The sequence below is a fragment of the Chinchilla lanigera genome, unplaced genomic scaffold, assembly GCF_000276665.1.
Source record: "Chinchilla lanigera isolate Chin_1 unplaced genomic scaffold, ChiLan1.0 scaffold00002, whole genome shotgun sequence".
Taxonomy (NCBI): Eukaryota; Metazoa; Chordata; class Mammalia; order Rodentia; family Chinchillidae; genus Chinchilla; species Chinchilla lanigera.
The window spans coordinates 11,095,935-11,119,843 of NW_004955403.1; the positions used below are offsets into that span (position 1 = coordinate 11,095,935).

At 34.3% G+C, this 23,909-nt stretch overlaps 1 protein-coding gene across 6 annotated transcripts in view; it reads left to right on the forward strand.

The window, feature by feature from the left end:
- The window catches only part of Calcrl (calcitonin receptor-like), a 101,742-nt gene extending 79,182 nt beyond the window's left edge, over window positions 1-22,560 (forward strand). For all 6 annotated transcript variants that reach the window (XM_013512405.1, XM_005373331.2, XM_005373330.2 and 3 more), the window contains 7 exons: window positions 6,631-6,757; window positions 8,764-8,917; window positions 10,315-10,375; window positions 10,457-10,523; window positions 15,946-16,164; window positions 16,320-16,361; window positions 21,347-22,560. In XM_013512405.1, the coding sequence (XP_013367859.1) occupies window positions 6,631-6,757; window positions 8,764-8,917; window positions 10,315-10,375; window positions 10,457-10,523; window positions 15,946-16,164; window positions 16,320-16,361; window positions 21,347-21,571 (895 nt within the window). In that variant the 3' untranslated portion in view covers window positions 21,572-22,560. The remainder of the gene's footprint in view (window positions 1-6,630; window positions 6,758-8,763; window positions 8,918-10,314; window positions 10,376-10,456; window positions 10,524-15,945; window positions 16,165-16,319; window positions 16,362-21,346) is intronic.
- The last annotated feature ends 1,349 nt before the right edge of the window (window positions 22,561-23,909 follow it).

Below are 23,909 nucleotides of genomic sequence, written 5' to 3' on the forward strand. Positions count from 1 at the left end.
TTTCTTTCTTTCTTTCTTTCTTTCTTTCTTTCTTTCTTTTTTCTTTCTTTCTTTCTTTCTTTCTTTCTTTCTTTCTTTCTCTTTCTTTCTTTCTTTCTTTCTTTCTTTCTTTCTTTCTTTCTTTCTTTCTTTCTTTTTCTTTCTTTCTTTCTTTCTTTCTTTCTTTCTTTCTTTCTTTCTTCCTCTCTTTCCTTCCTTCCTTCCTTCCTTCCTTCCTTCCTTCCTTCCTTCCTTCCTTCTTTCTTCCTTCCTCTCTTTCTTTCTCTCTCTGTATTTTATTATATTCAATATTTCAATGTCATCTTCAGTCCATATCCAAAGTAATGAATTTTAAACAAGGTACTGACAAATCCCTTGCCCTTGTACTAAATGTAATAAGAGCTGAAAACATACTTATTTAGTAATGTGACACTGTTTTGGAAAACCATGTCATTTTATTTATATAATAAAATAACTGCATTTCCACATTGAAGAATATATTTGCATAAGGATATGACAAGACAGAAGTAATAGATTTAATTTAGCTATTTCTGCTTTAAGGTAATTGGTATTACTGGCTTATGAAGCAAAGTCCAGGTTTGGAAATATAAACAACTATGTTAGAGTATTTGTATTTGTAAAATTGGAATTGTAAAGCTATAAACATGTTAAAAATCACATGCTCACAGTTCTACTGATATTTCTTAAATGTTTAATTTCTTCATATATTTTATCTAGTCTTCTTGAAAGGGTAGTACATAAATTCTATTTTAGTATACCTAAATTTTTATGGGCATCAAATGATACAACATTTTAACAAAGCTAGTGCTCCATTGCTTTTATAAAAATTATATAGCTATTTCAATAGAGTTTTATTATTTGAAAGAAGAGAAAACATAACATTTTTCTCCTAAAATATATTCTATCAAATGGTTTTCCAGTCTTGCAGACAGTTTATTTTCTTAGACTCTTCACACGGGTATCACTAGAAATAAGAGGAAAATCAAAGCACGCTCTGCCCCAGTCTCAGCAGCTTTGTATTTAGGAAACACAGAAGGTGAGAATGACCAGACGTTATGCTGCCGGCACCTGTTGGTGGGACAAGATATCAAAAGCAGAGACTGTCTTAAATTGATGAACTGTAGATATACAGAAAAATAAAGTTTACATAAACCATAGCAGAAAAAAGATGCAACTCAGGAGAGCATGAGCATTAGAATAAAGAAATTCATTCTATAATCAAAGCCCTTTGAATTTAATTTTCTTCATCCATAAGATGGAAGAAAACAAGGCAGACTTTTGCCATGTGCTGTGTTACATCATGTGTTCCTCCTGCTTCTCAAAGCCTAGGGTCTCATAACTTTGACTCAGGGTGTCTCGTCTGCTTGGAACACTGTGCTCCCCAATCATTTCTTCTCTTTCTAGTTCTATTTTGACCATTCCCTCCATCCTGGCCCATCTTTGTCCATACCTTAGTTTTGATTTCTAAACTTCGATTTCGCTATGTAATTTATGTGCTTATTTGCCCTCAACTACGATGAAAATTAACTGAGTTCAGTACCTTGTTCTGTTATTCACCACCATTTCCCAGGGCTGCAGTAGATAACTACATAACAATAAATACTAAATAAATAAAGAATTAGATAGATAAAAGCCATAACAACTTCCCTTTAAGTTCTAGATCTCACGTAATAAAAGTATAAACATGCACAACTTCAATTTTATTAAGGAATAATAGTATTTTAACAAGAGAATGACTTTAAAGGGCTTACCTCTGTTCTGCGATATAGTAGTGGCTCACGAAATGGTGGCTGCTCATATTACAAATTTTACTGCTGAAAGGTTTATGTTTCATACTGTTTTGTTTTTCTGGTTATACCAGGAATTGAATCAGGGTCCTTTCACTGAGTTACATCTCCAGCTCCCTTTATAAAAACTTATTTTTTGAGGCAGAGTTGTGCTAAGTTGCTAATTTCCTAGGCTGCATGCCTACTTAAAATCCTTCTGCAATTCATGTTGTTCCTAATCTGTGCTAATGGATCATAAACCATTTCCAAAAGAGAGCTGCTGATGGGTGACCAGCACTCCATGTCAAATATATGAATCAGATGATTCCATCAGCTCAAAGCTCAATTCAGTAGATCAGACATAGAGACACTGGTTATTCTTTTACTACATTTGTTGTTTTTTTGTTTGTTTCTGGCAACATTCTGATTGACTTGAACTTTCAATTATCTGGTCAGTGTTTTATTCGGAAAAGATCTAAGCGTTTGAAAATTAAATTAGACAAACTAAGATAAGGAAGCAGTGTTTTGTAGACTAGGTTAAACTTACATTGTTTGTATTCCCTCATTCTGGTTTTCCTTTTGCTCGTAATTAGTATTGAGAAAAGTAATATGGAAATTTCTCCCTCATGTCCAAATCAAATAAAAACAAGAGAAAAATTTTCATCCATGTTAGTGGCAAGAGATTTGAAGAAATCGTCAAGGTAGTATTTGGGGCACCATGATTATGAATATGATGATTTTGAGACAACTATGTACAGAATGAAATTCCTTGGGAAAATAATTTAGGTTTTTTGTTTTATTGCCCTTTATTACATAAAAAATTTCCTCCTAAACCTAAATCCTTGTGTTTTGTATAAAAAGATGACAGTTTATTTACTATTTTATTGAGTTACTAAAGAGTATTTGTTTTTATAAAGAGGCAGTTCTATAAGTCTGAAGTGAGATGTGATGTTATTTTATCATTGGTGACAGAAAACTCAGAGTATTTGATTAAAATCAGTGATAGTGATGTTAAATATAACTAATTTAACACTGAGCGTTAAAGATAGATTAAATGTTATATTAACCATAGATTAATTTATTTCATTTAACTCTCAAGCCAACTTTACCAAAATCCTCTATTAAAGATAGGGAAACTGAGGATCAGAGATATTAGATAAGAGTAACTCAAATTCATGCTTAAGTAGATGGCAGGGTCCAGGATCACACTAAAGTCAGGCTTCAAAAACAAATTGAACAGTAAGTGCTGATTTAAAGACACCTACTTCTAACTGTTCAAAAAGACATAGTTCCATTCTGTATGGAGTATAGTGGCATTGTTTACACACTTGCACCAGCTGTCTTAATAATTCTTCTTGGGATAATTGCATATTGAAAGGTGTTCTAAGATAACTATACATGAAGAATATGAAGTGGAAATGATCCAGACCTATCACCACACTTTGTCTGTGTTTATGCTAGAAGAAAAAGGGATATTGCAAAAGTCAAAGAGAAGTTTTTGGAAAATATTCTCTAAGCCTATAAATAATTGACTTTAACATACTAAGTAAAACAATAATATTTAAGCATTTAATGGAAGTAAAATTGATCATAGGTTAGCATTTGAAAAACTACCTTCAAATTTTGAAGTCTCATTGAAACAAACCACTTGTTTAGACCTTTTTGATTTTCATTTGCAAGTTGATTTCATTTTTATGAATCCACTTACATGTGTTAATGAGTATGGTTAGAAGGAAACAATGCGCATTGCTAGAAAAATCTGAGATGTATTTTGCCACAAGACATTGATAGAAACCATATGTTAGAGAGAATCCACCTGCATTTAAGTTATACAGTATCTAGAGGTACAAATGGAAGAAACTAAAGCAGTAGGTTAATATTTTCAACACTAGGATCTATTTTCACAATACAAAGTGATATGATTTGGAAGTGGTTCAGTTTATTACATCACTTTGGACAGCTAAATTCAGTGTTCAGGGTTTCTAAAGCAGAAGTCTCTGGTTTGAGTTATATGGGTGGATTACCTAAATTGACAATAATATTTGGGTAGTTTCATAAAATATTCAAAATAAAGGTTTATATAGTTTTAGTCTGAATAATTAAATAACATTCATCCTTCTCCTAAATTTTTAGTCTTTATTTCAGTTATTAAATCAATTTAAGTGGATTTCATTTTTTTGCCCAAAATAACAAAGAGAAATCTGGTGTATCCTTTCATCACATAGTGAGAGAAGAAGAAGCCGCTTCTGGTTTGTCTATCCCCACAGCAGTCACAGCTTTCGAAGAGAGGATGTAACACAGCTCAGTCTTAAATCTTCACCTTTAAAGACAGACTGAGCTAGAAGTAGGGTCATGGGAAAGAGGGAGCTCAGCAGAACAGGAATACAGACCTTCCTGGAGAAAGGCAGGATATTTAAGTCTACACAAAACAAATTAGAACTTCTTTTTAACTAACTGTGGATAGCACTTTATTTGACTATCTTTCAGTCTTATGCACTGACCATTACTAATACCAACAATTATAATTATGCTGTTCAAATCATGTTCCTCAGGTTCTATTTTCAGCTCTGCTTTCTCATTCATACATAACTATTTCATACAGTCTATTTTTAGTGTTTATTTTCTTTAATTCTAATTGACTCCTTACAAATATTTCAGATTTTCTGCCTGAGTAAAACTTTCCAGTCTTTTCCTCATGATTCAAAAACCGTAAAATTTACACGTGTTAACAAATAAGCCTAGACATAAGAGGGTTCAGATGAAAAGGGAAAAACAATTCATTTAAGGACAACTTTGTTTTTCCCCATCATTTTAAATAATGAATATAATTAAATCTTGCTACCAAAAAGTGCATGTTTATATGGCTAGGAATTTTCTCCACAAAGAAAACTCGGCACTGCGCAGACGCAGGGTAAGCTCAAAGCATTTAAAATAAGACTGTGAACACATTTTATGCATTTGTATATTTCATGATGGAAGAGTAATGCAGGATAGAAACAAACCACATGGGATGCTTTGGAAGAAATGTTATTTACTAGACCTCTTCTCTTATGCATAAGGTCTCTTCACTCACTGATCTCAAACCAGTCCTGCCACTGCTATGGCATTTGAGTGAAAGTAAGAAGGTCTTTATCTCAGTATTGTAGTTCCTTCAATAATATCAACAGTGATGCTAATAATTTTGTGCAATTTTAACTTTTTTCTTTTCTAATATCATCAATATTTCATAGATCAAGCTTGACCTCTGCCTGCCTTTCTCATTATTATCACTGTGAAATCAAGTTAAAGTAAATGACTCTCAAATATGAAACCAGCAGTTACTTGTTGTTTATATTTTGTTGGACTTCAGCTGGATTTTTTTATACCTCCTGCGACATGAATGTCTTCATTACACTCGATTATCATCCCAAAGCATCACAGCCAGCCAGCATTTTGTATAAATCTTCACTAACAGCACCCAATTTTGTGGAAAGCATATGTGGGAAACCCATAAATACTAATTTGGATTGCACTCATTTCCATGTTTAAAATATTAGAGCTATGTATAAACTCATAGACTTATAACTGAAAGAAATTTCTAGAGTAATAGTCTAAACTTTTTTTTAAATATAGAAAGCCTGGGTATCTTACTCTAACTCTAATATTCTGGGCATGGGATTCCTTTCTTCTTTTTTTTTTTTTTTTTTTTTTTTTGTTTGGTTTTTCTCCGGTACCGGGAACCAAACTCACGACCTTGCACTTGCCAGGCAGGCGCTTTTGCCACTGAGCTAAATCCCCAGCCCTGGGATTCCTTTCTTTAAAATAAAGAGATATGGTGATAATACTAGGTGACAATTTTAAAGTTTTCAAAGGAGTCTTTGGTTTGAGTATAGTGGATTATCTAAAACGGCCATGTTAATAGCATAATTAAGTAAAATACACAACATGAGATTTAATGCTTTGCAGTATCTTCCTACAAGTGTGCTTAGACTTAACACTGAACGTTCTGCTTCAAGTTGATTCCTTTCTATTATTTCAAAATGTTTCCCACCCGAACTCTTCAAGTGAATGCTTGATGAGTAAGTAGTGTGTAGGCTTTCTCTTCAAGGTGTGTAGGGCAGTCAGAAACTGACAGTTTTCATAGTGAATAAGAATTCAGTCTGAAAGGTGGCATCACATATCCCACCTAGGATGTCTTTTCCATAAATCTATTTCTACTAAACTCCACATTTGTTTCTATTGAACCCTTCTTATATATTTATCTTAGACTGAAAGAACTTCAGTAGGAGTGGCATTACTTTTATGCATGACTAAGTCAAACAGAAAAAAAAAAAAGCAACCCTCCAAACAATGCTTCTTGGTTGCTATGTCTATATTTTCATCTATCCATCTACTCTGAATACAATACCTCTCTCACAATCATTACCACCACACAAGCACAGGACAATTTAAACAGAAGAGTCTATCTGTGTGGGATAATGAAAACCACATCATCTGTGTGAGAATCACAGATAAATCCAACGTGCTCAAATTAATACCAGCATAGTTTTAAAGTATTCAACTGTACCACATCCTCATTTCTGTTTTTACAGAATAAATAAAAAATGCTCCTTCTATTCAGATAGTAACACATGTTAATGTAAAGAGCTAAGACAGGCAGATTTTTAGTCCCTATGTAGAAAAATTAACTCATTTTTCTTTAGGTTCTGGGGAATTATATATTTTCCTTAGTTAAGATTTGTCATGAGGGGATATGAGGAAAAAGCAATTTCTCCGGTATTACAGCATCCTCCATGAATTGAGAATGGACCTTACTTTTATGGTGCTTAATAAAAATGTGGAAATATTTTATGCTGCCAACACACTTTGTCTCATTGCTTTGCAGGAGCCTAAGTTGCCAAAGGATTACCCTGCACAAAAATCTGTTTTTCTCTTTCGTTTGTAACTCCACTGTGACAATCATTCACTTCACTGCAGTGGCCAACAACCAGGCCTTGGTGGCCACAAATCCTGTAAGTAGAACAAGCTTGAGCCTTTGAAGTTCAAGGGTTCGTGCGGGAAGACAAGGAACAGCCTGGGCGGAGCATCTGGTTCAGTGTCATTAACATAAAATTTTAAACAGACCTAACCACCCCTCATTGCTCTGATGAACATTTATAAAGTATTGCTTTAGACGCCATGCTTTAAAAATGTAACTTAAAACTTATTTGTACATTTGTATACATTTTAGACAAGCTAAATGCATGCACATCCTGTGTTTGAATTAAAATATCTGTACTTAAACATATTAAATTTTAAAATATTGTTGTCATAATTGTAGTAGTATTGTTCTCATAGTTGTAGTATATATAGTACAGTTTAGAAAGTGTGTGTGTGTGTGCATGTAGTGTTTTTAAGAGATTAAATTATCAATTTATGGCAATCAGAGAAGGGAAGGAATTTTCACCCAATGGGTCAATAAACAACACTCTCATATGTGTTTTATGTGTGTTTTTAGGGTAATTTCCAAAGTTCTAAAATTCCCTCCATTGTTTGTACATGTGCATCCGGATTGTTTAATCTTGTAGGTTCCCTGGGCTAGGAAACACACCGGGTATAATTAGCAGTAGGAAAAACTGGCTGACGTCCTGTCCAGCGGAGGGCACGTCTCGGGAGCAAGGAGATTCAGATTTGTCGCAAAGCTGTAGAGTAGAGCAAGAGTTTCAAAATTTTGTGTTTTTGCAAACACTATGTACTTTAGTTATTTTTAGAAATTTTTTAGAAAAATGAATTGCTGTAACATCAATGACCTGCACAAAAATCTATTTTTAAATCATGCTCTAATTTCTTATTGTGATATTGTATTGGTTACATTTTAATGAAATCAAGAATTAATATACCAATTCTATATGAATATCTAAGAATATAGACATAAAAACTTGAAACTCCAGTCTACCAGGCAGGACTGTGTAGCGGTGAAAGTAAACTTGGAATTATAAGATTTGTGCTCAGGGTGCACCTTTGATTAATGTATAAGGACATTATTTTTCTGTTTCAGTAGTTAGTTTTTAGCCTGAAAATTCATGGCTATTGGTAATACATGCCTCATAGAGTTAATTTAAGGGTTAAATACAACAATATAAGCAAGATTTTAAGCTAGCTCCTATACAAACGCTGTTAACATCCTGTGATAACAGAATTAATTTTTCAACGCTTTTCATTTCAAATTTTCTATTTATTGAAAAAATATTATTTCAAAATCAGTGATGATTTCCACGACAAATCTACTGAATGTTAGATTGGAAGTTAGAGGAGACGGGCGTCAATTGCCATGTATTTCTGGAAGAGCCTTAAATTTATCCCTGTTAAGGGAGTAAACTATCTCTCTTACTCCTTGGTATTTTCAGTATTCAATGTGTGGGCCTCCCTCCTCATGTTTCACTAAGAATAGAGACCATGGAGACCTCAGCAAAAGAGAAAGAAATATTATATTCTTTCTCCTGTACTCTTACAGGAAACCCTTATGCTTCATATGTGGATAGAATAGCTAACATATGGGTCTGTCAAATTATTATTTAATAAATATTTGCAAATAAGAGCATGCAGTGCACAAAACTTTCCATGGGAACTTTGATTATTTGTTTTAAAAATTATTATGGCTTTTTCCTAATGGAATGTAACAATCCAGGGATTCATAATTAACATAGATTTGAAATTATGCATGCATGAAATGTTTATATTCCTAATTACATAATGACCAGAACAGTTTAGGAAAGCATACATTCAGTAAATGAGGACAATTTCAAGTTTACAGGACTTCCTGGGATACCTCTCACTGTAAGTCTTTGGAGTCTGTGCCCCAAAGCACTGAAGGTGCCAGTAGATGAGCGTAAAGCCTGGCGCTTCAGGCACCTACATCATTAGCGTATACATTTCTGTGTAGAAAACAGAAAATCTCATGTTTTCCTGAAACCAGACGATCATGTCATATAGATTCCCAGACGAAGAAAAACAAAATTTGCATTCTTTCTCCTCACAGGTTAGCTGTAAAGTGTCCCAGTTCATTCACCTTTACCTTCTGGGCTGTAACTACTTCTGGATGTTGTGCGAAGGCATCTACCTGCACACGCTCATCGTAGTGGCTGTGTTTGCGGAGAAGCAGCACTTGATGTGGTATTATTTCCTTGGCTGGGGTAAGCGCCACCTTGCACATCTGCTAATCCCTACGAACAAGAAGCTTTTAGAGGATGCGAGGTGATTTGGTAATAAAAATGCTTTCTTATCCATTGTTCTTAAAGGCCACCAGGTGATTAGTGCTGCTTATTGCTGTGAAATGGAACCTTTAAAGCAAAGCGTGGGCTACTGTTTCATTGTTTTCAATACTCACTGGCTGATTAGTGATACAACGTCCTTTTTACGTCCAGTGTTCCAGTGAATAGTTTATTGTGGCTGAGGATGGAATGGTTAGAAGACAGGATTAAGATCACGCAGTAGGGATCTACTCTGCGCTATTCTGAATTCCTTTTCTTGCCATGTGGAAAGAGGACACCAGGCTTAACTAGCTTTGAGGTTCCATCTCAAAAACATTAGTGTTTGTATTAAATTGCCTTTTGGTAGTTAGTCAGCAGAAGTGTCAGTAATTAAATAAAGGCATGCTAAAGATCTATTTTTTCTACATATCAAGGCATAGTATTACTTATAAAACAAACAGTGACACACTCTGCCACACTAAAGAAGTAGTTGAAGTAAAGCAAAATATAAAATTCTATACATTATTTAAATAGGGCTAGTTTCCAGAAACAAAACAGAAATATTACTTATCTATTTATCTATCATTCATCATCTGTCTAAATCAAGACATAGATATAAAAATTCATGTATACTCAAATATACACTCATACAATATACAATAGTACATTCTCATTTCATTTAATTTTTGACAGATATGATTTTCAGGTTCAAAACATATAACATTTCTGGTACAAAAAAATCATTTCTGGCTGGTGTGGGGAGGAATGCCTATAATCCCAGTTCTCCGGAGACTGAAGCAAGAGGATTTCTGGGAGTTTGAGTCCAGCCTGAGCTCCATAGTGAGCTCAAGGATGGCTTGAACTACAGAATGAGGCACTATCTCAAAAAAAGTAATAATTTCTTTGTCTTTCTGCTTCAGAAAATGGGTATTAATATGGTTCTCATTTAGAAATTCTCATATTCTCATCAGTTTTAACTCTTCCACATTTGGTCAGCTGCAAACGATCAATTCCATTTCACAGAAAATATATGAATTTCTTCTAGGCTTTTGGATTTAATCAGTGAATTTATTCACTTAAACTCTGGACTACACCAATTCAAAATGACTTTCTAGAATAAGATATATAGGTGTATATACATACAAAAAGAAATATAAATACCTGAGAGTTTATCATATTTATTATTGGACTGAACATATAACATTTAGTCGATAAATATGTGGTAGCCAGTAACTTGTGTTCCTAAAATATCTCTTAGTTTCATATTTCATCCTGTATTGTAAGAGTGCCATCAACAGTGACAGTGATCTACTTCTTTTCTTTTTCTTTGATATTTATAGGATTTCCACTGATTCCTGCCTGTATACATGCTATTGCTAGAAGCTTATATTACAATGACAAGTAAGATATCTCTCTTTATGATTTGTATTAGAACTAAGTAAAATGAAAATATTTGACATAATATTTTTATTTTTCTCCTAGTTGCTGGATTAGTTTCGATACCCATCTCCTCTACATTATCCACGGTCCAATTTGTGCTGCTTTACTGGTATGTGACTGAAATTCCTTTTTCTTCAGCAGTGTACATGTTTCCAGAATCATTCAGCTCTGATACCCTTCCGATGCCAGTGGTCAAAAACAATGTATTCCTAGTGCTTGACTGACTAGGGTGTGATGAAGGTGTTTTATTTGTGGAGGGTGATCGGCAACAAAAACCAAGAGTGGGAAGCTACTGTCACTTCTGCTTCTGCAGAGAGCACAGGGCAGTCTCATGAAGTTGGACAAGTTCCGAGAAATAACCCAACAAGAGCCCTGGCATCCGGTAGAGGAAAACAAGCATTGCCAAACCACAGCCCGGAAGGGAAGATGCAGCAGAAATAAATCCTCAAACTAATCTCTCTCCTTACACCCTGGTCTCTTGGTTCCTTTGACTGGCCAAATACAGCCAAGGTCAGAGCGCAAGAAAGCCCTGGCAATGAGGTCATCCACAGATGCCTTTCCCAAGATGCAGGCAGAACAGAGGATGGACTTAATGAATTGGGAAGGTGAGCGAAGAAAACCAACACCTCTGTGCAAGCAGAGCATTCTAATGAAGAAAAGAATTTCATCCAAAGGTCATTGCTGCAAAAAAAAAAAAGATGATTGCTTAAATTATTTTACCTTAATAAACATCACAATATGAATGTATCAATTGGACATCTTTAAGCTGATTGAGGGAAGCAGAAGTCACTTTCAGTGCTTTTATTATATTATTTCAATGAGTGAATGAATTGATATAAATTAGCATGGTTCTCTCATAGAGCATTAGAGATTACAAAGCAATTGCATTTTTGAAGAGTGAAGCCTTAATTACAGCTGGTATTAAAATACATTTAACAGATAAAGGTGGTGTATCTTTCAAATCATATTCAAAGATACCTGACTCTGATTTTCAGACTAATTTTTATACATAGATTCTCATACTACTTTTCAAGACTTGCTAGCTTCAATTAAGTATAGGATTGTGTTAAAATATGCATAGGCCATCCTCACATACTTCATTATTAAGCCATTCTCAAAAGTTTGTTATAATTAAGAAGGCAACTCCTGGTGATTGCCTGGGTTTAAGTTCTGCTTCCACCTTTTACTTGCTGTCTGACCTCAGTTAGGTAATTAGCTAGTCACCCCATACTGCAGGTCTCCTATTTGTAAAATGAACAACACAATAATCATAACTTTTACATCTACAACAAACCGATGGAAACATAAGTTTCCAAAAACTCAATCCCAGTCAATACACACATGTGCACGTGCCCACGCTCCCACCAAGGAACAAATTTAACAAGAAACTTAAAGATCTCCACCATGAAAAATACAAAACATTGATGAAATAAATCATAGTGGAGACACACAAAACTAGAAAAAAATCCATGCTCATGGGTTACAGAGAATAACATTGTTAAAATGTCCATGCTGCTCAAAGTGACCGACAGGTTTCAATCAATCCCCATGAAAATACCAATGACAGTCTTCAAAGTACTAGAGACAATAACCACAGAATTACTGGGGATACACAAAAGAACTAGAATTAACAAAGCAACCCTGAACACAAAGAACAATATTGGAGACAACATGATACCTGAGTTCAAACATAAATCTATAGTAATAAAAACCGAATGTTATTGGCATAAAAACAGACACACAGACCAAAGGAATGGACTAGATTCTACCCAAGTTATTTTAACAAAGTTGTGAAGAGTGTACATTAGACAAAAGACAGTTGCTTCTGCCAGTGGGGTTGGGTGAACTGGATAAACACACACCGAAGAATGAAACTAAATCAAACTTCCCTCCACCTGCAAAAGTCAATTCAGAATAGATCAAAGACAGAACTGTAAGTACCAAGACTACGAGATGATTACAAGAAAACATAGGAGAAACACTTCACGGTATTCATATAGGCAGTGATTAAGCTGTCTGAAGAAAAGGCAACAAAAGTAAAACAACACAAAAAGGATTGCATAAAACTGAGAAGCATCTACACAGCAAAGAAGAAAAATACAGTTATGAGACGACATACAAAATGGAAGAAAATACTTGTGAATTATTCATTTGGCAAAGGTTGATATCCAGATTATGTAAGGAATCAAGCAACTCAACCACAAAACATGTCTAATTTAAAAATGAGAAAAGAATCAAAATGGACTTTTCTCAGAACAACATATGCAAATTCCTAGAGAGTGTACTACTGAGAAAATATTCAATATCGCTAAACATCATGGAAATACAAATCAAAATCATAATGAAACATCATCTCACCCTAGTTAAATAGATATTATAGAAAAAAGCCCAAAAGCTGTCAAGGAATCAGATAAAAGGAAATTCATACACTGTTGGTGGAAATGTATATTAATATTGTCATTATGGAAAATACTACAGAATTTGTGCAAAAAATTGAAAATCAAATAACAACTTTATGACCCAGAAATCCCACTTCATTATAGCAAAGACATACCCTATACCCATGGGCTTTGCAATCATACAATAACCAAGATATAGAATCAATCAAAGATGTCCATTGTCAAATAAGTAGATTTAAAATGTGATATATATATATGTGATATATATACATTCCATTATATATATATATATATATATATAATGGAATACCAGTAAGCTATAAGAAATGAAGACGCCCTGTCATTTGCAGCAATGGTTAGTACAGAGGGCATTATGTTAACTGAAATAAACCAGGCATAGGAAAACAAAGCACCTAGTACATGCCACACGTTACAGTGGAAACTTTGAGCGAGAAGAGAAGATGAAGTAACTAAGGCAAAATGTCACGGGGGAGCTGATCATAGCTGATTACACCTCATCCAGCTAAACAGCAAGGAAGAAAATGAAGGGATTGCAGCTATGGTAGAGCATTTGTGTAATTTGTCCACATGGATCAATCACTAAAACTGCAAGAAACAGTTTAAATTCACTTTATTTGCGTAGATGTTTTGCCTCTTACTATTTTAAAACAAGATTAGGAACCTTTTAATCTATCAGGTGAAATTGTTCAGCCCTTGTTTGAACACCATGGCCCCTCATTCATCCTGCCAATCCCAAGGCCCTGGAGGGATTATTCATAGGATCATAAATGTCAATTATTCATAGGACCGTAGATGCCCGTACAATTTCTGTAAATAAGATATTTTAATCAGATTTGTCTCCATGCATATTTCCGTCATCAAATTTCCCTTGTGTATCCTGGTCGTGCAAACCACTTTCAGATCTTGTTAAGGGTAACGGGAGAGAGGATACATGAAATATGAGCTCTGTTAGAGATCCTTAGGTCACTTCAGGGTACAATTAAGGGACTGCTGACCATCTTGGTATGAAAATACCTTCTAAGAATCCTCCTCTGGCCTTTGTACTGATTCGCTTTGGTGCTTTCTGTGGCCCTAGCGTAGTGTGGCAATGCACCGTTGTCCGGTGCCTACCAGCTCTTGAAATGTATGGCTATCGGGGTGAAAACCAATCTCTTCTTAACTATGTTTGCCGTAAGTAGGATAAAATTCAAACAGAGTTAACCTGAAAGTTAGAATTCCACTATTTTTTGTTTGAAATATGTGAAAGTATTTCCAGCAAATGAAGTAGCACTTAAGGATCATAATTATGTGGAAAACGGAGTGGTGAGTGATGTCCAATTCACTCTGCCACAAGTATTTAGAGAGTAGCTGAGAAGGATTAGCTCCACTGCCAGTTCTCCTTCGAGTTTCCTGTTTTCAGCCTCACTACCATGCTGGAGAGTGACTCTGCATTTAAGAAATTTTCATAATAAGGATCTAAATTTCAATGTTTATACTGTTTCATAATTTTTTTTATATATTTGACTTTTAAACTATTTTATATTATTCTAATTTTGTGGTATTAGGGATTAAACCCAGGGACTTTGCAGTGAGCTACTCTAGCTCTTCTTTTTTTGCTTTTTATTCTGAGATAGGTCCTCACTAGGTTGCTAAATTGCCCAGACTGGGCTCAAGCTTCTGATCCTCCTACCTCAGTCTGTGTCAGGGGGCATTATTATCTTCTATAGTAGTGGTTACTGTTTAATCAAAACTTTTAACCAGCAGTGAGTGCTTAGGAAAGGAAAGCGTTAGGCTGAGTAGAAGTATAGCTGACAAGTTGATTCATTGTACGTACTTCATTCTTACACGAGTTAGTCTGCTTTTGTCTTTATTGCACTCTAGTGACTGTAACTTTGTTCCTTTGCATAGACATGTTGTCATCGGGTTGCTAGTATGTTTGTGAAGCATATGTAACATTATATTCTCTAAAAATAGTACTGGAATATGTTTATGCCCACTTATTTTCTTAACACATGCCTTAAACTAGCAAATGGATGTTTTCTGTTTTCACTTGTTCATTTCTTCATGTTCTAGTTATTCACTGTTTTCTATACCAAATGAAATACAATCATCATCAAAAATTTTAATGTGTATGAATATAAATTAAATACTGGTTTCTGGTTTTAAATTGTAAGACTATGAATGACAGATGCTGGACGTCAGGGTGAGAAAAAAAATAGGTCAGCAATTAGCCTTATGGAGCTTTTCTGTAGTTAACATTGATAATCCTAGGACAGGCATGAAGAGTGAAGAAATGGGCACAGAGAAAATAGACAAAAATTTAAAATAGTGACTTCTGCGATTGTAAACAGAGAAAGTAGGATTGGGGGAGAGAGAGAGAGAGAGAAAGTGTTTCAGCAAGACTGTCTTGAATTACAGTCTTGTCTCTCTTTCAAAGAGTACCATTTCCTGGTCAAAGTTGTTAAGGCAAAATAAATAGTAAATGTGTAAATAAGGAAAGTAATTAACAGAAAGGAATATGGGATGTCAAATTATTTTACTTCTAGCATGATCAAGGTTGAATGCCTACTGATTGAAATGTATGAGTCAGTTTCTTCATGAGGATTAAGATTACAGTATTATTTTGGAAAGCTGCAGGAGGATTGCTGTTATAAAATCTTGTCATACATTTGACTGTGTAGAGCAGAAACTCAGCAAAGATGAACCAAAGAGTTGAAAATCTTAGCACAGCATTTCTAGAGTATGCTGGATAGACACTGATATAAAATTTAACATTTATTAAAGTAATTATTAGAGTTGAAAATTTTCAAAACTTCTAAGTTTTGGATGATAGAAAAATTCAAAAACACTGCATGAGAAAATGAGCTGAAGAAAACTCTCAAGTATTTCACAGAAGACTGCATGTCACAGTATTACTACCATCATTTTATGTTTCTAAAAGTTAAAATCCTTAGAATTGATGTAAAGTGAACAAATCATAATTCCAGAAATTAAATTAGTATCTTAGAGAAATATACCCTACAACAGCACATTTTCTTGCAAATTGTATGCTGTAAGATTCATATAATTGGAGCTCCAACCATGCTTTTTAATACTAAATGATGTTCATGTGTCCTTTTATTTTCTTTTTAGGTGAATCTTTTTTTCCTATTAAATATTGTGCGTGTTCTCATCACTAAGTTAAAAGTCACACACCAGGCCGAATCCCATCTCTACATGAAAGCTGTGAGAGCTACTCTTATCCTGGTTCCGTTGCTTGGCATCGAGTTTGTGCTTCTGCCCTGGCGACCTGAAGGAAGGATTGCTGAGGAGGTGTATGACTACATTATGCACATTCTCATGCACTTCCAGGTATGATGTTCTTGGCATCAAGAATGCACCTTGAGAAATTTGCATTAAATTTGTTTATACTTTTGGTTTCTTTCTTAACTAATTGTGCAGCAACCTGATTACAAATACATGTGTCTTCTTTGTTTCAATTCAGATAATTCCACTTTGTTTTACAGGGTCTTTTGGTCTCTACGATTTTCTGCTTTTTTAATGGAGAGGTATGTTGATTGGTTTTATTCCTTTTATCATTCTATTTATTTTTAAATGAACTAGAAATAAAAATTTCCCACAAGTAACCATTTCAAATATCATCTCTATCAAAGACAAGGACATAGAATATTTTCCATAAGCAAAAATTTCAATCTCAAAATCTCAGGTGATATTGCAGTTTAAGGCCAGTAAAAACTCAACTCCCTTTAAAATATTTATCAATGACTTGTATTCATCTAGTCTTTTGACCTACCATTGGATCCCAGTGTATCTGGACTTTGTCCCAGGTACAGTGCTATGAAATTGTTTACTTCATACAGCATACATGCTAATGAGAAACCGAGGTCATTCTTCCTTTAGCACTCTTTTTCTGGCTTCACAATGTGATTTTTATAAGAGTGGATTCAAAAAGTTAAGACAAATCAAATGCTCACTTAAGCAGGGAGAAGGGACCACAGCTTAGGAAAATTAGAATAGAATGCTGTCCTTTACAAGCTGACAATGTGTTTTCAATAATTCTTGATTGTTACCCAAGACATTGCTATTGGTAGCTTTTGGAAATTTTAAAAACTAGTACTATATTTTTGTTGGAGGTCAGTGGTTGAACAATATTGATGGAGTTGTTTACATATTTCTGGCCTACTTGACAAATTTTAGCTTCAGGAATTTTGGCAAAACCTAGCAAAGTTTAGAGATTAAAACAGCAACTAAGTGGGACGAGACATAACTGGAAAGGTGATCACAAAGCTTTATACGGGAAACACACAGAACTGTGCATAACTTTTATGCCAGTCATTCATATAAAGCAAATCAATATTTGAAATGATGTACATGTCATGAAAATCTATCAAGTATCATTTTCCTTTGCTTATGTAAAATTGTACTTGTCTTGCCATATACTGAGATTTATTGCTTAGTTATAATTAAAAATTAAAATACATTTTAATTTCAAAAGGTAGATACTTATAATTATGCATAGGATCATCATGGTAGACTACGTTGCACACCTTTATGTGGTGCTACCATAATTTTGCTAAACCAAAGATAAGAGAGACTGTTTCACTGAAATCAATGGGAAATGTAGACAGAGAATACAATTAGAAAGAATAGATAAATCATTTATTTTCATAGTAATATTTGAAAAGCCTTTATCATGAAGTTCTATAAACATAGTAGTGTACACAGAGTTAGACAATCCTATGTGCTGCCTGTGTGTGATGTAACGTATATAGACGTCAGAGATATGGATACCTGCCAAAGAGTAGGCATGGAATCTGAAATTTACTCCTCTGTCTCTCCAGAAATAGATTTTATTTTCATAAATATAATTGTTAAATATTCTAAACATCACTAGTAAAATATGTTTTCAGTAAAATAAGCATAGCAATTTATTGAAACCCTAATGTTTCCACTGCCTTCCCGGCTGTTATATTTTGGGAAATGTCTAGAACTTGGGAGTATGTGTCTATCTTCATTAAAGGGAAATACTTCTACAAGTAAGTTCCTCACACAAATCTCACAAGCTTTCCTGTAAGCTCATAAGTGTAAAGTTTGTTTCAAATGCTCCCTCCTGAGATCCCCAGTATATCATAGATTCATTATTAGATTTGTCAAGTAACTCATGTCCTAAAAAAATTACATGTGCAAATGGAAACAACTGCATTGGAATCGGCATCTAAAATTGGTTTTTTCATTTAGAAAGAGTGCCCAGGAAATATCCAGACTAATGTCCAGCACTCCTGTTACACTTTATCTGTGAACCCAAGAGACACAGAACCTTGATCTTCTGCCATGTCCTAAAATTGAGAAAATTTTGGCACTGAAAATTACAATAATAAAAATCTTTGAGCCAGGCAGTTGTCAAAACCTTGAGTTCTTCAAAAACATCTCTAAGATTTGTCTCTTTTCCTTCATCTCTGGAGATACGATCCCTGTTTGAGCGTGAGTCATCTCTCGTCTTAAGAAATACTACAATCCCTCCCTTTTTGTCTCTTCGCCTTTGAGATTTTCCCACTCTCAGAACATGAAGGAACAATGGCCAAGTTCACTTTTACGCAGTTCCAACTATGTCATCTTCCCCCTAAAATCACTTGCTCAAGCGTGGGTTCTTTCTTCCTTGCCACATGAAGTGGCTTGCCTTTAAGCTAATATCTGCATCTTTTTGCTTGCAGTTTTTATTTAAGTTTTAGCTAACATCTTCCTAGTAGCATTTTTTACTACAGTAACAACTGTGGCTTGACAAGTGCTGTGACCACTTTTTTTCTCTCCCCATCCACTCAGGCAGAAATAAGTGCCGTTAGCATAGCTTGGGACCCTAGCTATCAGGGTGGTAACTGCCGACAGTGGAAGGTTGATCATTTGTATAAAGCAAGCAAAAACATTGTTGGAAACAACTGCACCCACATTCTTAATGAGGACGAGGTAGAACTGTTATATAAAGCTCTATAAAACTTGTAACCAAATTATACTAACAAATACAGACATGGTTCCTTAGTAAGTATTAATATAGCCTTAGGGTTATACTTGAAATATTTTAATTTACTGTTTATTTGATGTTTAAAAATAAAACAAGAAAATATATATTCATATTCTTAATAACTCTTGGACATCTTCCCTTCAATGTTTTTCATTTAAATTCTAGTGACCTCTTTAATATTCTTTTGAACAAGTGTGATCTTATATTAGGGGAAGCAGATAAAAAATGTAACATCGTTATAAAGAATAACATAAACAAATAGAAGTCTTCGAGGCTGCTCTGTTTTTAATTAGGTTGATTTTAAATTTCAAAAAACAAAAACCCAAACTTCAGGATATTGGCTTGCCATGGTTTTTCTGATGATTTAGTTGCGAAGAAGAAATAGGGTAGTGACCTTAATCGGAGATATTTCAAGAGCATACATCCAAATAGTTCAAAAGATATTCTGCCTTTTAGAATTAAATCAAAGATTTCCTTTTTAAGACTACAACTCCAAGGCTCACAGCTAACATATTTCCTGTCAGCTTCTCGTCAACATTTATGGAAAATCCTTTACACAAAACTACATTCTGTTTCCATTTAATTGGAAGCCTTGTACATTCTGCATTCAGTCAGATAAGCACTGTTGATAAAGTGAAGAGAAATATATTAAGTGGAGTAAAAATCAGGTTACAAATAATTCCCATCACAAGTATGCAGATAATTGGTCACTTCTTTGTGTTAAACCTGTGAATATTTACTTAAAATTTACAATCTAACCCTCCCACTTAGCATTTCCTTATGTTCTTAAACATATTGCATATGCAGATATTATTTTTAAGTAAATTTAATATGTAGATTTCATTTGGAGGATTTCGAATTACTAACTCAAACAGAAAGAGTATAATTTTTGAAGACAAGTGCACCTATTTTCCTCTAAGTGATTTTATTTTCAATGTATGTTGATATGATTAGAAATCATTTCCTTGCTCTTTATAACTGTATTATATAAATCAGCTTTACAGTCCTCAGTTGAACTTCTGACATTTAAAACCAAGTTACAGCTTTGCACTGATATATATATTTTTAATTGTTGAGAGAAGCCACAAGAAAATGTTAATGACTGATTTTAAGCTCTACCTAAAGAAATTGCTAATTCTATCTTTGACTCTTCCTGCTTTCCTTCGTGCTAAAACATGAGTAAGGTAGTAAATTTGTGTTCATTTTAAGAGATAGACTTTAGGTGCCTTCATCACAAGGTGCTGCAGGCATCCTGAGACTCCTTATTTGTAATAGACTGTATGTAATTTGGAGACGGAAATGAAAAAAATAAGCACCATTCTGAAAAATTTAACAGTGGTTTTTATACATGAATACAGTGACTACAAAGTTGAGGAATTCTATCTAAAGAGAAGGAAATTTTTAAAACTTAGTGCATAAATATATTTATAGTGCATAGATTCCTGGAAATTAACTTTTAGAGGCTCACATTCCCTTTGGGACAATAATCAAAAGATCAAACATCGTAGGAAACCTTGGAGAAGATGATTAAAACAATGCAGACTTTGGGCAGATGCGGATCACGCCACAGGGCTCAGGATAATATGTTTGTAACCCGGAAGCAGGCTGTTCCCCGCTATCCCCGTGCTCATCAGACCTGCAAATGTCCACACCATCAAGTTCTAGATGTAATTGAATATTCTCCTTTGTACCTAGTGACTTCAAATGAATACGGTCCTTTGAGTGTTTCAAGTACAATTAAAATCAAAGTCACTGAATGTGACCTACCTAGTCCTGATCTCTAGTTTCAAATAGAAAAGAAAGAGTTGTTAAAGCTCAAATTCATTCATGGAGAGGAGGATCCAAGTATATTGGCCTGCAATGACATTCCTAAATATTTTCCAAAAATATTCACCCCATTTGCAGCTACTTATGCAGCAATTATGCAGCTGCTTATGTAACAATTCTTCTAGGGAGTAAACTCCATGAAGACAAATAATCCGTCTCATCTTCTTGTGAAAGGTAATTCAATGACAGGTTGCCGCCACCTCTAATGATAATGACGATAAAGATTTACAACAGTCTTCTATCTTTAACTTGTCTTTATTTTGTACCTGTCCCATATTCCTTTACACTACCACTACTTATCATCTCATGCTGTTAATAAATACGTTGACTCAAAACTAGATGTACACATAACCTTGTATATGGGAAGCTGAATTAATTGCCTATGATCTTACATCTATCCCTATCATTAAAGCTTCAAAGAGAAGACACAGAATAAAATATGAATGAAATCTTAAGTATAAAGTGACCATGGACTAAGCATGATATATATCCTAATGTAAAGACTATTCACTCAATTTAATTTTAATTAAATATGGAAAGGAAGCAGTATCATTCAATCGTACCCAACCTTGAAATACAGCTTTTCTACCAAATGAATTTTACTATTCTTCAGATTATTCTTCAGATGTAATATATTCACTTCCATTAATGGATGGCTCTGTTCTTTCTGCTTCTTTTTTTAATTGATAGGTTCAAGCAATTCTGAGAAGAAACTGGAATCAATACAAAATCCAGTTTGGAAACAGCTTTTCCCACTCAGATGCGCTCCGCAGCGCTTCTTACACCGTGTCAACAATCAGCGATGTTCCGGGCTTTAGTCATGACTGCCCCAGCGAGCAGCTAAACGGAAAAAGCATGCATGAGATTGACAATGTTGTCCTCAAACCAGAAAAGTTATATGATTTAGTTATATGAAAACGGGGGGGGGGGGTCGTTGTCTATTTTGTGCCACCCATAACTCAAGGACTCGGACCCGTGATTTTATCGTCAGAAGACTTCAGTATTAAATGCATTTCTTGAATGCCAGAAAGAAAGACCTCAAGTGAAATGAGCATTATGTTAATTGTTTAACAGCTAGCTGTATGTGGGGGAGGGAGGAAGCCCTGATTTATGTATGACAGTAAATACTCCCACTACAGCTTATTTCAAAGTCCCAACTTAACACCACTGGATGCGGGATTGGGGATAGAAAAAGCACAATCAAACCTTGTGAGCTGGTGTGTGTCAGCTCCAGCACAGATCACATGAATTAACCTATGAAAACAACTATAAAGGTTCACACACACACACTGGGTATGACCCTACTTTAGTTATGTAAGGAGACCTAGCTGAGTCTTATAGACATGGAAGGAAATTTTGATTTTGGTTTGTGGGCTGTAAAACTCATTATCCAATTTTTATTGGTGCAACTGGATTTCATTTGCCCAAAAAGTACTCTACATTTTTGTAATGCTTTCTCAAATGAATCAAAGAGTTAATCATTCTTATTATCTTACTCTTTTCTCTAAAACACAAAAGCAACCGAGCAGAATTGCGATGAACTTTGAACTATATACTCACTTCCTGATATATCACAATTATATCCTGTGACAAATCCACTTTTTCAGCTTGGTGAACAGGATGGATGATATGCAATCCTATTTCTGTATCGTTAGGTAGATATCTTGGTTGATGCTACAAAACACACTGTCAGCTACTTTCCTATCTTACTGACTACACAAGTGTCAGGTGGAGAAAATGAGGTTCCCTGTACCTCTAAATAGAAGCTTTGCCCCTTCCGTTTCTACTGTGTAGACAACTTAACAATCATTCTACATGAAGGAAAGCAATGAAGGATTTTTTTTATTACCTTGGGAGTTTGTAAACAAACAAAAGATTTTTTGTGAAAATTAGCTTGTAAATATTCTATTATTATATTTTATAACCTGAAATCAAATATATATAACCAAGGTAATGTTTTTTAAAGGAAGATACATAATGAAACAAATTATGCATGTTTATATCTGATACTGTGTCTGGGCTGATTTTTTTTTAACAAGATAGAGTCTGGAATTCTATATTTCATAAATATTTTAAGGACAACCAGATGCCAGCATCAGAAATTTGAGAACTAAAAATATAGAAACATCTATGATAAGATATAAAATATTTATTTTAAAAATGCAAAGCCATTATTTTATTGGCATAATAGATTTGGTGATTCATACTTTAATCATAGGTATGCTTGATGTATTTCTCTTTTTATTTTGAAGATGAACTCAGATTCTAATTCAGAAGTGTTAAACCAACTACTGTAATAACTGTCAATCTTATGGGTTCTACTCCATTAAAATATTATTTTAATGACTTACTATATGATGATATGTAGTATTAAAAAGGTCCCAGATAAATAAAAAGTAAAACCTAGAGGAACACTCTCTCTATATAATATGCAATGCTTTAATAGTTTCGTAGGCTGTGGTACATAATAGCACAAACCAGTGAAAGACTTGAATATGCCTCAGTTGCAAAGAGTTGTGAGATATGTACAAAATAATTACAACGGAAGTTAGTCTTGCTAATGAATTAAATTGATTTTTAAATGGGATTCAATTTTCCTAATGTTATTTTCCACTAACTCTGAACATTAATAATGACTTCAAGCAGGGAAAGTCAGTTTTGGTCCAAGTCATGTGAATGTATTTTGAAGTTGTCAGACAGCTAAAAATTGATTAAACTAATGGTTTAGTCACCATAAATTGTTTCTTGAATGGCTAATAGATGGTGAACTCGGAGGTCATTTGAAATTGTCAAGGAAATTATTTAAATTACAATTGATACATTAAATGGTGTGTTAAATGTATTTACAACTTATAATTTAACCATACGTGTATAAGTATTATTTAGTTTCACATTTATGAGTTTATAAAAAGCTGTCCTAGAAAGAAGCACAACTTGTTAACATCTTTCAACTCCCTAAATTATATGAACATTCTTTTAATAAAGGGCATTTTAACTATTATTCAAACTCAGATTCATACCCTTTGCTGACAATGTTCACATATTTCAGCATTGCCATGATAGCAAAAAATGCCACATTACCACAAAGCATGTTAAAATGACATTGTAATTTTCAAGCTGCTTTTCACTCTACTTTAATCGATTAAGTGCAGGTGGGATTTCTTTTGCTGCACTGCTGCACGATTTTCCTATGTGCCAACCCATCTGTGAACTATCAGTATTAGTTTTGTACTCGTATGTTTTTAAGAGTAAT